This window comes from Uloborus diversus, chromosome 2 (assembly GCF_026930045.1).
Source record: "Uloborus diversus isolate 005 chromosome 2, Udiv.v.3.1, whole genome shotgun sequence".
Classification (NCBI taxonomy): Eukaryota; Metazoa; Arthropoda; class Arachnida; order Araneae; family Uloboridae; genus Uloborus; species Uloborus diversus.
This window is the reverse complement of record NC_072732.1, coordinates 20,602,831-20,617,776: the sequence shown is the minus strand read 5'-3', so window position 1 is coordinate 20,617,776 and position 14,946 is coordinate 20,602,831. Positions and strand designations below refer to the sequence as shown.

The 14,946-nt window shown below is 35.5% G+C and overlaps 1 protein-coding gene across 1 annotated transcript in view; it reads right to left on the bottom strand.

Moving 5' to 3' along the window:
• Positions 1 to 14,946, bottom strand: part of LOC129216897 (semaphorin-5A-like) — a 79,475-nt gene that overhangs the window by 15,682 nt on the left and 48,847 nt on the right. The window contains exons 6-13 of the mRNA XM_054851112.1: positions 12,594 to 12,807; positions 8,682 to 8,770; positions 7,600 to 7,799; positions 5,603 to 5,738; positions 4,553 to 4,665; positions 3,742 to 3,943; positions 3,565 to 3,641; positions 2,587 to 2,723 (exon numbers count right to left, since the gene is read on the bottom strand). Coding sequence (XP_054707087.1) covers positions 2,587 to 2,723; positions 3,565 to 3,641; positions 3,742 to 3,943; positions 4,553 to 4,665; positions 5,603 to 5,738; positions 7,600 to 7,799; positions 8,682 to 8,770; positions 12,594 to 12,807 — 1,168 coding nt within the window. The remainder of the gene's footprint in view (positions 1 to 2,586; positions 2,724 to 3,564; positions 3,642 to 3,741; positions 3,944 to 4,552; positions 4,666 to 5,602; positions 5,739 to 7,599; positions 7,800 to 8,681; positions 8,771 to 12,593; positions 12,808 to 14,946) is intronic.

Below are 14,946 nucleotides of genomic sequence, written 5' to 3'. Positions count from 1 at the left end.
TATTTAATTTGCATCTTTACTCACGTGTATTGGCAACGACATGGTTGATAGCAAGCGTAGAGCGCAATTTTAATTCGCTTCTTGATTATCATAACGTGGAAACGTGGTACAAAATGCGCCAAACAGCATCATTTGTGACGTCATCAAGACCACGCTTCGTTTGCAAAATTGGACATTTTAAAAAATTAATTGAAAAATAACTGTTGGGAAAAATGATAGAATTTTCTGGGTCCATGTTATTTTCTTTGCTTATTCTATCAATTTCAGTGACTAAAAGTACTACTTTTGACAGAAAGAAACTGGGGACTATTATTTTTTTTTATTATTTCCAATGGCACATTTAAAGACAGTTGAATATCAAAAGGATAACAACAAAACTATAAATGAAAACGAGCAAACCAATAGCGTTCCCAGATGGATGTCCGAGGGAGAGCAGGACATCTGGACAAATGAGGCATGTCCATTACTTCGTGGAGATCACACAAAGTGCAGAAAGGGTCAGGAACCACGTTGATACGACAGAGATGTTTTCGTAGGCAATCATGGCCAGATAATAAACGAAACATGGCGACAGGTTTCATCCTAGGCCAATTAGGGACATTCAGAATCAGCTCAAACCATGGTTTATTATTGTTGCGATTTTTGAGTTCTTCGTGAAAAGTGTCTTTAAATATTTTCTTTATTAAGCTTTTGATGTTACAAAATGGAAGAAAGAATAATGTTGCTAGTCAACTTAATGTTGCTTCGAATAATGTTGCTAGTCAACTTAATTTGTTGCACTTAAATTTTCTCATAATCTTTACCCAAAAGTTCCCAGACGCATATACACACTTAGAGCCTATAGAATTGATGCCGTAGTAACACTACAGCATCAATTATACTATGTCATACTTGCCAACCTCCGAAGAAATAAAAACAGGAGCTTTCACTAGAGGTATATAGGTGATTCACCAGTGACATATCGTTACAACATAATTATTAATTGTGCTTTTAAATAACATGAATACTAAATTTAAAGTGAAATGGGGATTTTTTGCAGATGTAAGCTAATTGGTAGCAGCAAGAAAAATATAGTGCAAAGGAGAAACCAAATAATAAGGAGTGAATTTGCTTAAAGTTTCGTACATTCCTCAGTCTCTACCAAAAAGGTATGGCAACAAAAAATTAATTACTAAAATCCCTCCCCCCTCCCAAAAAAAAATCAATATATAATGAAAATAAAATATAAAATAAGTAGGTACAGGGTAGCACATGTTAAAATAACTTCAAACTTTCAAAATAATTGAAATATTTTCAAGATGCAAAAGGATTGAAATCTGCTGTAATTTTCGGCAGAGCACGTGCTTCGTTGAACATGCAATGTGGAAAGCTTCCAAAAAATTATTTTTTACTAAATCAGTTATTAATTGGAAAAAATTCTTACTTCCTAACATTGGTATACTAGAACAGGGAGATATCTATTGAGAAAAAGGTGTAAGTTCTTTATGATTGAATGAAAAAACTGCAAAAACGGGAGAAAATCGTAAAAAACGGTAAATCGGGAGACAGAAGCAATAAACGGGAGTCTCCCGTTAAAAACAGTAGAGTTGGCAAGTATGCTATGTGTAATTATACTAGGTATTATAATTATACTACTAGCTGCGTTGCCGGCTTTGCCCGGTCTAATTTGAAAACAAAAATTGTGTCAAGTGACGTATATTCAACAATCAGGCATAAATAAAAGAAAAAAAAATCATCATGCTAAATTTCAACTCCAAACAATGACGACAGATATTAAAATACTTTTAAGAAATTAAAATAAAATAAGAAAGATGGATTTAAAAAGCGTAACTATGGAAGCACAAAATAAAAAAAGTTTCAGAATTGAAAATGAGAAAGATAGAAACAATGGATTCAAAAAGCGTTACCGTGGAAACGCAAAATAAAATGGTTAAAAACTTGAATAGAGAACAGATTTTTGAATTTCATTTAATTCGCTTGTAACTTTTTTTGTAATGGAGATAGAGAATTAAACTTCCGACCATAGGTCGAGTTAGAGCTGGAGTAAAAAGGTAGGCCTTTTCAATGGTGTCAAAACGAAAACTGTAGGACAATTCATTCACTTTTTATTGATAAATTTAATGAAGAAAGTAGTGCCTAAATTTCAGCTAAGCCTAAACAAATTCGAGCTAAAAACGTAAATAACTCCCGCCGCAATTAAGTTAGAGCGTTAGAACAAATTGCGTAGAACGCGGAAAGTTCTTCCCTTTCCAACGATATATAATATTACTAATTGCGAGTAATTTTTAACCCCCATATTCGGGAATTTATGTGAAAATTGGGCCTAAATTGGAATAAAAAAAGAACCGTTCATCGAATTTTTTTCGAACTGGTCTGCAAACCTTCTCAGGACTTAAAGAAACAAACCGTGAAAATTTCAGCGAAATCGGCCGGGTAGTTCTCGAGTTTTGCGAGTTCAAACAAACAGACGCTTTTTGGAGAATTCATTTTATACTATGTAGAGATGTGTGTCTTGATCTTTAATAATTTAACTTTCATTTCTTCGAAATGACCTTTTCTGAGAGATAGGGGTTAGTTAAAGCTTACCTGGGATGTCTGTACTTGGGCATGTAGTTTTTTCTTGATGCCAGAATGCACTGAGAGGATTTCTGCTGGGTGCTGTCGTGCAAGCCAGTTTATACTCATTCCAACCACAGTAAGGATCACGGGCTGAGAGACAATCACTTGAAAAAAAAAATTAGTATTTTATGCAATGCAATGATTCCTGCATAAAATTGACAACAAAGAATTGAAAATTACTTTTGCAAGCTTTTGTGCGAAGGGGTTCCGCAGTTGTTGGGGAAATCCATTCAACACTGAAGTGGTTATGATCACAGAAGGATTTTATGAAAGCATTTTTTAAAAAAAATGCTCCTTAAATGTGTTAGTTGAAATTATTTTTGTCATCAAATGAAAAATAATTTAAATAAGATTGTTCATCTCAATTTTATTCTAGCTTTCTCTCAGAGACGCATTTTTAAATGTTTCAGATTCAGAATGCCAATATATGAATTTGCAGATTGCCTGACAGGAGTGCAACCGACAGTTAGCCAATTCCTTGAACCCTTTTAAACTGAATTGCAACTCTTTGCACAAGCATACTCTTTTCCCCACTTTTACATTTCACTATCTTATGCTCATATCTGCAAACGTTTTACCTTTTTTTTTTCTAAGAATACACCACTGCAGTAAACAAAATAATAGCTGTTAAGTAATTTCGATTATTTTAATGTAGCATTTAATTTTTGCAATTACTATGACATTTTAATGATTATACACAACAATTGCAATGAGAAAATTTACAACTGCGTCTACTAAGTAATATTTCAATGATTTTGCAAGTGATTAAAGAAAATGACTTGAGACCCTCAAAATTAATTCGTAAAAAGAAAAAAATAATAATAATAAAAGAAATCGGTGTTTACACAAAACGAAATTTTATCAAATCAATTTCAGATTTTTAATTAAAAAAACAGAGGCTTACAAATCAAAACATAAATTGAAAAGCTATCTAAAAAAATTTACCTTTTCGTATGGAATCGGCCACATCTATGAACAGGAATCCTCAAAACAGATTCTTCTGTTCCAATATATAGGGAATTCTAGAGAACAAAACGAAGGGGGGAAAAGTGTACTTTAACATAATGCTCCAATGGTTTTTAAATACAAATGACCTGAAATGACTGAGAAATAAAACCTTACCGTATCTTTCAGCAGTTTGAGAACTTTGATGGAGTCCTGGCTTCCATCTTCAAAAATTTTGATCTTTTCTATAACACATGTCTCCTGCGAGTGGGGAACTACTAAAAGTTTCCACAGGATTCCTTCCACAGAGGCAACGAACATTACGTGCACGCTATCGTGGTCTTTGGTCTGGATGCTGTCCACGACAATCTGGCTGAACCTGTGATAAGAAACAGAAAATTTGCAGTTAAAGGAATTTGAAAGGAAATAGCTTTTTCGTTCTTACATAATGGGATCGTTTCCAAAGTATTTTTCCTGAAAGAGCATGTTTAAAAACATAGGATCTGACCATTTTTTAAATAATTTATTTGTTTAATATTTTTAAAAAATTACTTAAATCGATACGCTTTTATTGTTCACACTGCTGTCGTGTGACATCACAAATGATGAAATGCCATTCTGTGTTGCCACTCACAGAGCTAAATATTTAATTCGCATCTTTACTCACGTGCATTGGCAACGATATGGTTGATAGCAAGTGTAGAGGGCAATTTTAATTCGCTGCTTGATTCTCATAATGTGGAAACGTAGTAGAAAGATGCGGCACAAAGTGCATCATTTGTGACGTCATCAAGGCTACGCCTTATTTGAAAAATCGGACATTTTAAAAAATTAATTAAAAAAAACTGTTGGGAAAATGAAAGTATTTTCTGGGTCCATGTTATTATTATTATTATTTTTTTTTTTTTGCTCATTCTATCCATTCCAATGACTAAAAGTAGTACTTTTGACTGAAGTAAACCACCCCATTCTAGGTAAGATGAATTACCTTTGTAACTCGAGAGTCAAGAGAGGTCTGGAGGTAGTTGGCTGCACAGCATCATTCATCAATTGGTACTTCTCAGAGTCTAGAAACTGCTCGTGGTGGCCAGGATTCTCACACTGAAAAATAAAAGCCTTGTTACACACACCCACTGCAGTCAGAATACACATTTTCAAAAGCACATTAGTTCAGGGTTTGAAATAGAGCGCGGGATTGCGCGAAACGCGTACAAAATCAGTAAATCCCGCGCAATCCAAAGGTCCGTGCGGGATTCCCCCCCCCCCCCCCGTATATTCTTAAACTCGATAACGAACCCCATAGGGAAAGCGGAGAAGATAAAAAAAATTTCAAAATCCATTTTCATTTTGGAAAGATAGAAAAAATTTAATAAAGCGTCCGTTAATTCAAAGCAATTCAAGTTACATCGACGAATTCCGATCCGCCGACTTCAACCGATTCCGATCGTAACCCACGTTCCGATCCGCTGACATCAACTGATTCCGATCCGCCGGTCGAAATGCGATTCGAAAGCTGCTGGAAACGACAGTCCGTTTTCGAAAGGTATTGGCAATTTTTTACTTTTAACTTTTTGATCGTCAGAAAAAAAGTCTTTGTGCAGTAGAAACATTATTCTAAACAATGAGGACCGAACCCCACTCGGATAATTAGATCCAGAAAATGGTCTATTTAAAAAAATAATTAAGTGCATGTGTATGTTACTTAGTTGTAAAATATTTTATTAAAAATGAAATAATAAAATAAAATTGCAAAATTACTGAATATTTATTTGAAAATGGGGTTGATATTACACTAAAAAAATTGTAATTTAAAAATGAATTAATAAAAAAATAAAATAAAAATTATTAAAAAATTCCAAACAAATTTTCAGAACTTATAAAAATTCTCCCCCAAATTCAAAAAATCCCCCCCTGGAATCTGAAGTAAAGAGGACATTCCCCCCTAGAAATTGAACCCTATTTCAAACCCTGCATTAGTTCATGAGCATTAGTTCTTTAACAGAACCACAGCTATACTGAGCCGAACAAATGGCCATACCTGGAAATGCTTGTGGGCAGAAGTTTGCCTCTCCCAAGCTGCCTTGGGGTTGCTCTGGAACTTGAAAGCACCCGAAAAAGAAGCTAGGATAGACGACATATTGTAGACACATACGGCAGTCCCGTAGATGCTATTCCTAAAATAAGCAGGAGAAAGCAACTTTTATTAACTTAAAATTTAATTAAATGACTAACTTTAAAATGGGTTCTTGCATACTGCAATTTTAATTCAATGAAGGTGAAATTTTCTGATTTGGTATGAATAATTTAAGAATACTTATTTCAAAAATAAGCTTAGTGCAGCTCATAGACTAATAATAAGAGTAGACCGAGCTATGGCAACCCTTTTGCTGCTCATAAACCAAACCATGTGACTGGTGGATATCCTAGCAACAGCGGGCGTTGATCGTAGCAGACGATCAACGCCCGCGAGAAATAAAATAAATAGATTTGATGGAACACGGAAGAATGATCTTTTATGGAGTCCGCTTTGTAAATTTGTTATTCCAAGTTGTAAATATTTTGTTAATATAGTGAGTTTTTGGTTTAGATAGTATTGTGCATTTTCTTTAGTCAATTTCAATAACACTCTAAGCAATTAAAGATGCAAGCGCCCAAAAAGAATTGGCAAACGGTAAGATTTTTACCTACAATTTCAATTTAAGATACCGATTAGTACATTTTTGCGTTAACGCAAAACGTTTACGCCATTACGTTTACGCTAACGCTGACGTAGCAGTTCCGAATGAAATAAAAGTTACTGAAAACTGTGATCAAAAACTAATTACTAACATTCAAAATAATGAATAACTAAAAGAAAAACAGTTCAATCATCTCTGCACCAGGAAAAAAATTATAGTAAAAAAACATTGAGTCTTAAAATACATGTCGAGTGCCAAAATATAGATAATCCTGCCATCTAGCAACCATGCTGCCAAAGTTTTCGCCAAGCCTTCCACCAGTCACATGATGTATCCATGAACCAATTTTTTCATCAGCAAGTCTGGGAAAGCTCGGTCTACTCTTATTATTAGTCTACGGTGCAGCTCGAAACTGACCAAAAAGGCAACAGCATGGAGCTACCTGAATACTAGAGTAATCTAGAAATTAGAAGACGTTAATACTTTAAAAGGATGGTAAGTATTTGGAAATGTTGCCAGAAGCAGTAGTTACAAAAATACGAATTTTTCTAAGAGAGAAATTGGTCTTTGTTAGATTATAAATAAGTTGGGACTAACCTTAAGCCAAGAATCTAGTATTATTTTTGTTTAAGTATAAGATATGGCATTTTTCGATTCAGATTTAAACGATCTGCTAAAATTTTTCAAATTAAATTATTTCGTTACTTTTGATGCACAATCTTTACTAATAATAAAGCTGAAAGTCTCTTTGTCTGTCAGGATCTCTTTCTGTCCGGATCTCTGTCTGTCTGTCAGGATCTCTGTGACGTGCATAGCGCCTAGATCGTTCGGCCGATTTTCATGAAATACGGCACAAAGTTAGTGTGTAGCATGGGGGTGTGCATATTATCATAAGATGGACGACTAAATTACGAAATTATCATAACGTGGAACCATAACATGGGCACAAGCCAATTGGCGAGAAAATTCACCGTACATTATTTGTAAATATACAAGCGAACCAAAAGACCTTTTAATTTTTCTATTACGGGCAAAACCGCGGGGGTACCACTAGTTAAACATAAATGGGGATTATTTTTTGATTTTTCTGTTGAGTTGAATGATTATAAATTCAGCTACATACAGTAAAACCTGTCTACAACGATACTGTTGGGACCTAAAAAAAGTATTGTTATAGAGAGGTTATCGTTATAGATAGTTTGATTGTTAATGCTGACATTTTGCTTGGGACCACGGAAAATATCGTTATAGACAGGTTTATTGTTATAGACAGTATTGGTATACACAAGTTTCACTGTACTGCACTCTCATCGTCATGCAGCTAAAAAAGAGCAAGAAAAAAGGAGGGAAACCTTACACTGGTGTTGTAAAAGTGGCATAGAAAATATCCTCCCGTTCCACATAGTGGACACTCTGGATCTCGTCGTAGTAAAAGGGATAGTTTCCGGGAATGGAGCAATTGAGGCGAGCCTTCAGGAATGTTGTGAATTTATCCTTCAGGAGAAACTGTCCCCCTTGATCGTTCTTGCATATGCGAGCCACACGAGAATAGACGACCTGCAAATGAATGAATAAATAAAATAATTAATATCTTTTGTGTGTTCTCACAAACATTAATTTTCCGGACAGTATCAACATTTAAAGGGCAGAGAAAAATAGGTCTCGGATAAGTACAATCGGACCTCGATATATCGAAGTAGGAAATTGTCGGAAAAAAATTCGATATATAGAAACGATCTTATTTTATCCTAAAAGTCTCCTGAAACATTAAAATTAAAGCTAACTTACGTGTATGAAACCCAATTTCTAATTGATACGAGCATTGGAATAAATAAAAGTTTATAACTAAAAAAATAACAGAAATTACATCTTTGCACCTTCATACATCTTCAATTCAATTTGATCTGCAACATGAGGGGATTTTCATTTTGACAATATAATCAAAAGAAAAGTAAAAAATCAATCTACTTAACTTGAATGATTTTTACTGCAGCTAAAAAGACGAGGAATGATAATCAACAGACAAAAGGGAGAACTTGAAACTGATTTTACAATGTTACTGGTTAAAACTAAGATATTTGAAAGAAACTGGGGGGAATTTAAGAACTCCAGAACGAAACAACGACTCATCTACACAAACCCTCAACCCCAGATTCCTTATGAGTTTTGTAGCAACCTTTAATAAATGTAATTTTCTCCTCTAACCTTCATTTTTCAAGAGACTAACAGTCTAAAGTGGAAAAAAATCTACGAAAGTCTCGAAAAAAAATTCGGTATATAGAGATTTTTTCGATACATAGAAACAATTTTTCAATGTAATGAACATAGAACTTTGCTAGGCTTTCGATATACAGAAAATTTTGATATGTGGAAGTTCGATATATGGAGGTTTGACTGTACTACATAAGTAAAATAATGAATATGTTACACTTAACTCACTTTTCCACAATTCATGTATTCGACAGCTGCTTCCCTGAAGAAAAAATAAGTGAAATTTCCGATGTCAAATGAAGACACAAAATTTGCATCTAGGGAAAAATGTATTCAGAATCAGTTTTTGTTACTAAAAGTAAGGAAAGACATGAAACATTTTAGAAAAACCATGAAACGAAAAAAATAAAATAATAATAATAATAATTAAATACATTCAAAAATACGTGTACAACAGGAGCAGCTGAAGATTTTAGAGCCAGCTGAAAACCAACATGTTTGTTGTTTTGCATTTGAGAAAACTTTGTCAATTTGTAAAGAAATAATCATTCATAATCATCATAGGAACTTATTTCTGTGGATGTTGTGAATCAAAAATATCCAATTAGATTGTGGGTGATTCAACTAAGCAGAATTCTAAATGAGTTATAAAGTGTAACCCAAGTATTTCAGGTTGTTTACTAGTATTGAAAAATGGGAAACGGTATTTTTGTTCTGAATGAGTAAGAAGCCTTCCTTTCATTTATTTATTTATTATAATTATTATTTTTGAGGAAGAAGGGGGGGGGGGTTGAAGGGAAAGCTGAATCGAATGAATACTTGGATAACTGTAAACTCCTTTAAGTACTGTACTTGTACTCATAACTCATCAGTGTGAAAAGTAAACCTGTTAAAATGCAGATAAAGAAAAAAAAAAGATTTGGACGTTCAGTATCATTTTAAAAAAGCGTTATTTGCCGAAAAACGTCTTTATCATTCTAATGCGAGGAATATATTGTTCCCACTGCTCTCCGGGAGATGGCAGCACCACTTACGCGGGATTAGAATATGCCAGTGTTGCGAATAGAACGAAGACCTCGCTCAAGAGCTTTACAAGGGATCAGTCAGAAAAGTTGCGCTCTTTCTCTTGACCACATAATTTGACTGACTCAAACTTTTTAGAAAACTAACAATGGGAATGGGAACATATAACATACAATGGTTAATAAACTTAAAGGCTTGACTGATGCATCGGTACCAATTGTTCAAAAATTATCCGTCGGCATCGGCGGTACCTTGAAAGGAAAAGCCGGCACATTGAACTTGAAAAACATCGAAATGCCGAAGAAAAGCTAATGTTTCTCCCAGGAGAAAAAGACAGAAATTTTTTACTTTATGATACATTCGGGAAGTACGGTATATTTACTCAATATGGGCAGCAATGGGACGAGTACAATTCTGGATTTCGGAAAATTTCAAATTTCGGATTAATAAGGCGGACCCTAATCGAAAAACCGCTTCTTACAAGCGTTTTAGTAAGTTTAAGCAATTTTCAGTGCAATGATGTCACTATACACTCACGCAAAAGTAAAGGCCAAACTTGAAGGATCAACGTATATCGCCCCCCCCCCCCGGAACGAAATTTCTGAAAATTTTTCCCAAACACTCAAAAATCTAGACGTTTTACCGAGCTTAGCTCAACCCTTTTCACTGAAGATAAAGAAATAAGTACAGATACATTTTCATATGATTTTGAGGTCGTTGGTCAAGACTCTTTATTGATAGTACACGTTCGACAATATGAAGGCTGCAACGAATTAAAAAGTATATTTTCAATGATGATAATTCAGGATAAAGCATAGACTAATAATAAGAATAGACCGAGCTATGGCAACCCTTTTGCTGCTCATAAACCAAACCATGTGACTGGTGGATATCCTAGCAACAGCGTTGATCGTAGAAGTCGATCAACGCCCGCGAGAAATAAAATAAATAGAATAGATGAAACACGGAAGAATGATCTTTTATGGAGTCCGATTTGTAAATTTGTTATTCTAAGTTGTAAATATTTTGCTAATATAGTGAGTTTTTTCGTTTAGATAGTACTCTGCATTTTCTTTATTCAATTTCAATAACTCTCTAAGCAATTGAAGATGCAAGCGCCCAAAAAGAGTCGGCAAACGGTTAAGATTTTTCCCTACAATTTCAATTTAAGATACCGATTAGTACATTTTTGCGTTAACGCAAAACGTTTACGCCATCGCTGACGTATCAGTTCCAAATGAAATAAAAGTTACTGAAAACTGTGATCAAAAACTAATTACTAATGTCAAAATAATGCATAACTAAAAGAAAAACAGTTCAATCTCTGCACCTGGGAGAAAAATTATCAGAAAAACACATCACGTCTTAAAATACATGTCGAGTGCCAAACTATAGATAATCCTGCCATCTAGCAACCATGCCGCCAAAGTTTTCGCCAAGCCTTCCACCAGTCACATGATGTATCCATGAACCAATTTTTTCATCAGCAAGTCTGGGAAAGCTCGGTCTACTCTTATTATTAGTCTATGGGATAAAGGTAACAATAGGCCGACGCATCAGTTTAAGTATAGCCATTTCGGATCGGATTTTCATTGTTGCACTGCTAGGGTTACCACAGCAAAGTTTCGGATTTCGCCAAATTTGCCGCAAATATTATTTTATTCAATAAACAATTCACGTGCCGCTAATAATTGCTCACAGTGAACAATCACCAAACGCGATAACTCGCCGGAAAAGGCAACCACTCAAACACGCGCTCCGATCCAAAATGGCTAATCTTAAGCTGATGCGTCGTCTCGTATATATAAGGGCCTTAGGGATTGCAATACCGTAACAAAAACTCAATACCGGTATTCGGTATTTTTAAAATGTGATACCGGGAGACCGGTATTAATACTGGTATTTGAAATTTCCCAGCTTGAAAACATTGTTTTGTTGCTAAATTTCATAATTTTATGCAAAAATTATATTATTTATTAAAACGTATTATTGACATAAAATGAAGTAACAAATGTCATAATAACAATTCAATAATAGTAAAAAACATAATGCATTTATTGAATTGTCTTTAAGTCAGGAACTCATTAGTGCTCAACTTTCCAACAGTTGAAACTGCTCTTTTGAATTCACGCAGGTCGGTGGTACGGTACTGCTAACAATGCACGATACACCTCCTCTAACTGTATAGAAGTCCTTCATCTTCAAATACTAGTTCGGTTTATTGCGTGTTATTTTTGGAGAAATCCTTCTGTGTGCGTTTTTCTTTTGTATTGTGTGTATTATTATTATAATTTTTGTTTTAGATTTTTAGCTAGTCGTAATTTCTTTTCGAGAGACGATGCTTTTCCATTATTAATATCATTTTCTCTTGAGCAGGAGAGGTTTATGTATCTTACGTAACATTTTTAGTACTTTCAAGACAAAAAAAAAAAAAAAAAAACGAGCTGATGTGTGCATCACATGACTTCCTTTTACTCCAATTTAATGTCATTTGCCCACTACTGGCAATTTTAATGTGATTCAATAGTTTACTCTCTAAATATCACCAACAGTGGCCAAATTAAAACAAATTTTTAAAAAACGCCAAATTTCTCGCCAAGTTGGCGAAAAAACTTCGCGACCAAAAGACTAGCGATATATCGCCAAGTGTCCGCCAAATTATAAACACCACTTGAGTTTAAATCGAAATTAACAATGATTTCCCCCCAAAAAGGGGCAAAAGACCCCTTTAGAAACGCCCGAATGCAACCCAAAGGGGTAGTGCACAACTAGACCCCACTAGGAGTCTACGTACCAAATTTCAACTTTCTAGGACTTACCGTTCTTGAGTTATGCGACATACATCCGCACATGCATACATACGTACATACAGATGTCACGAGAAAATTCGTTGTAATTAACTCGAGAATCGTCATTATGGATATTTTGCGTATCTATACATTCTTAGGCACTTATCCACGTGTGGTCGAGTCGAAAAAAAAACTCAATATTCATTCGGGGGTGAGTAAAGTGGAAATTAAGGTCGATTTTTGAGTGAAAATTATTTTGCGAATTCAATACTTTCTTTTTTGTAAAAGGAAGTAAAAAAGTAGAAGAAGATCCTTTGAAAGTACTGACCACTGAGCCATTTGGGATCAAACTGCACAGTCCTGAGGAATGGTGGCTTGCCCATGATCTTGTAAATGACCGGATCTCTGCCCGAAAAGTCGATGGTTGAGGCAGTGTAGTAGTCCCCACTGGACGTCATGAGGGCTGTGTTGTTGGCGTAAGGGCTGTACGGACACTTTGCCGTGCCGTCCACCCACTGTACCACTGTACGCACCGGATTGATCTGGAACAACACATACAATAACTTTGTGCCTCGTTTCTGTGCATCGAAAAGCATAGCAGAGATACACAGGGTGAGTACAATGGACCCTATTTTAAAAAGTTATAAAGGGTGTCCCAAAATTAACGCAAGATTTGAATTTGCCGCCATTTTTGCAATAAATTGTGGGCGATCATGAAAAAGAACAATTTGGCAGCTGAGGGTCTAGGGTTATTACAAATGGAGCGTTTTCGATTCTATGATGCGTTTTCATTATCGAACAATTATTTGAGAAATAATGAAAGTTTGGGCGGGTCAAGCAGTTTACTGTTATTGGCGCTCGATATCGCAATTAGGTAATGCGCAGGTGTGGGATTGCTGACATTACACGTTCGACTTCAAATAACCCCATAGGGAGAAGTCTAATGATGTAAAATCACACGATCTAGGGTACAATTCATATCACCGAAACGAGAGAGTACACGAACAGGAAATTCCTTATGCAGTGATTGAATTGTTTCGCTGACTGTATAATAGCATAACACTCCAATTTTACTAACCCTAAACTCCCAGCTGTCAAATTGTTCTTTTTCCGTGGCTGGCAACAATTCACAGCAAAAATTGTGGCAAATTCAAATCTTGCGTTAATTTTGGGACACCCCTTATTTTCGATATAACTACACACATTACAAAAAGTGATACTACTTGAATGCATAACAAATTTTCTTTCTTAAGCGTAATTCAGATATCATCCGCACATCACGTTAACCACGTCAAGCGGACAGACGAACGTTTTCCGAAAGGGGAGAAGCATTCATATTGCGGACGCCCGTTAAGTGCTCACACAATAGAGAGGATCTTGTGGAGACCAATGAAATGCGACTCCCAACTCTACAGACGTCAGATATCTAGATTCGCGTCCCGTTGACGGGTCCCGTACAATACGGCTTGCTGTCATGGCAACGCCAGCCGAAAACTGGTTTTAGGGAGAAAACTACGTCGGTGACGGGACGTGCGGACGCAGTGTAAATGTTGCTTTACGATTTTTTTTTCAGTTACAAATGTTCAGTGGGGGATCCTCTTATTGCATGACATACGCCTGTTATCCGTCTGTTGATTGTTTCCCACATTTTGTAGCATCTCTCTATCAATGGTTTGCGATGCTGCACAAATGCATCTTTGAGGTTCTTTGTAAAACTTGACCACGGAAAAAAGGCGGACGACCTTGAAGTGGAAACAGCATTTGTAATACAGTCGGATCCCGCTACAACGCGATCCGACTTACGCGAAATGGCTATAACGCGAAATTTTCATGAGTAATGAATTTTTTAGTGCGGACACAAATTACTCGCCTGCAACATGAAATTTTTCGGAAAAGAGCGGCAGAGATTTAGAATGGGCTTCGTTGACATTAAATATTGGTTTTGTGAATGGACTTTCATCCCTTTAGCATCACTGAAAGCGGAAGTTCATCCACTGTATTAGTCTGAACAACGCTTTTGCTTTATACAAATAACTGCTCCGATTCTAACTTTTTTTTTTCTCATTTTACATATGAACGTAGATAAAATACATTCTGATCGCGCTGCATAAACCTTCTTCATTTTTTAAATTATAAATATATTTACTATATCTGTACTTTTAAGTGCTATAATAACGCTGTAGTGTACATACTATAAGTACCATACTGCTTTATTTTAAGTTTATCTCCCCCATTAGTTATTGATTTTGTGCTAAATTACAGAATTTTATGTCAAATAATAAAGCTTTTTCTAAAATACAGAAAAAGTCGGTTCTTTGTAAAATATAATGTTATATATAGTTAATAAATGATTTGATGGTGTTTACAAACGTCTGAAACAATTGGGTATGTTTACAAAAAATTACTAAACATACCTTCTTCCACAACGCGAAATTCCGACTTACGCGAGGTGTCTTGGAACGCATCCCTCGCGTAAGTCGGGACTCGACTGTAGATTGTTTGTTATTATTTTGTAATAGATAGGATCGGCGAGAACGCGCCTCTTACTATTCGGCAATTTCTGGCTGATTCTAGCTATTACACATGATGTTTCCGCTTCGAGGTCATCCACCATCTCTCAGTGGTCAAGCTTTAGTGTTTTAGACATCGATAGTTGATATTCTGTCTTTAACCCCACAAAA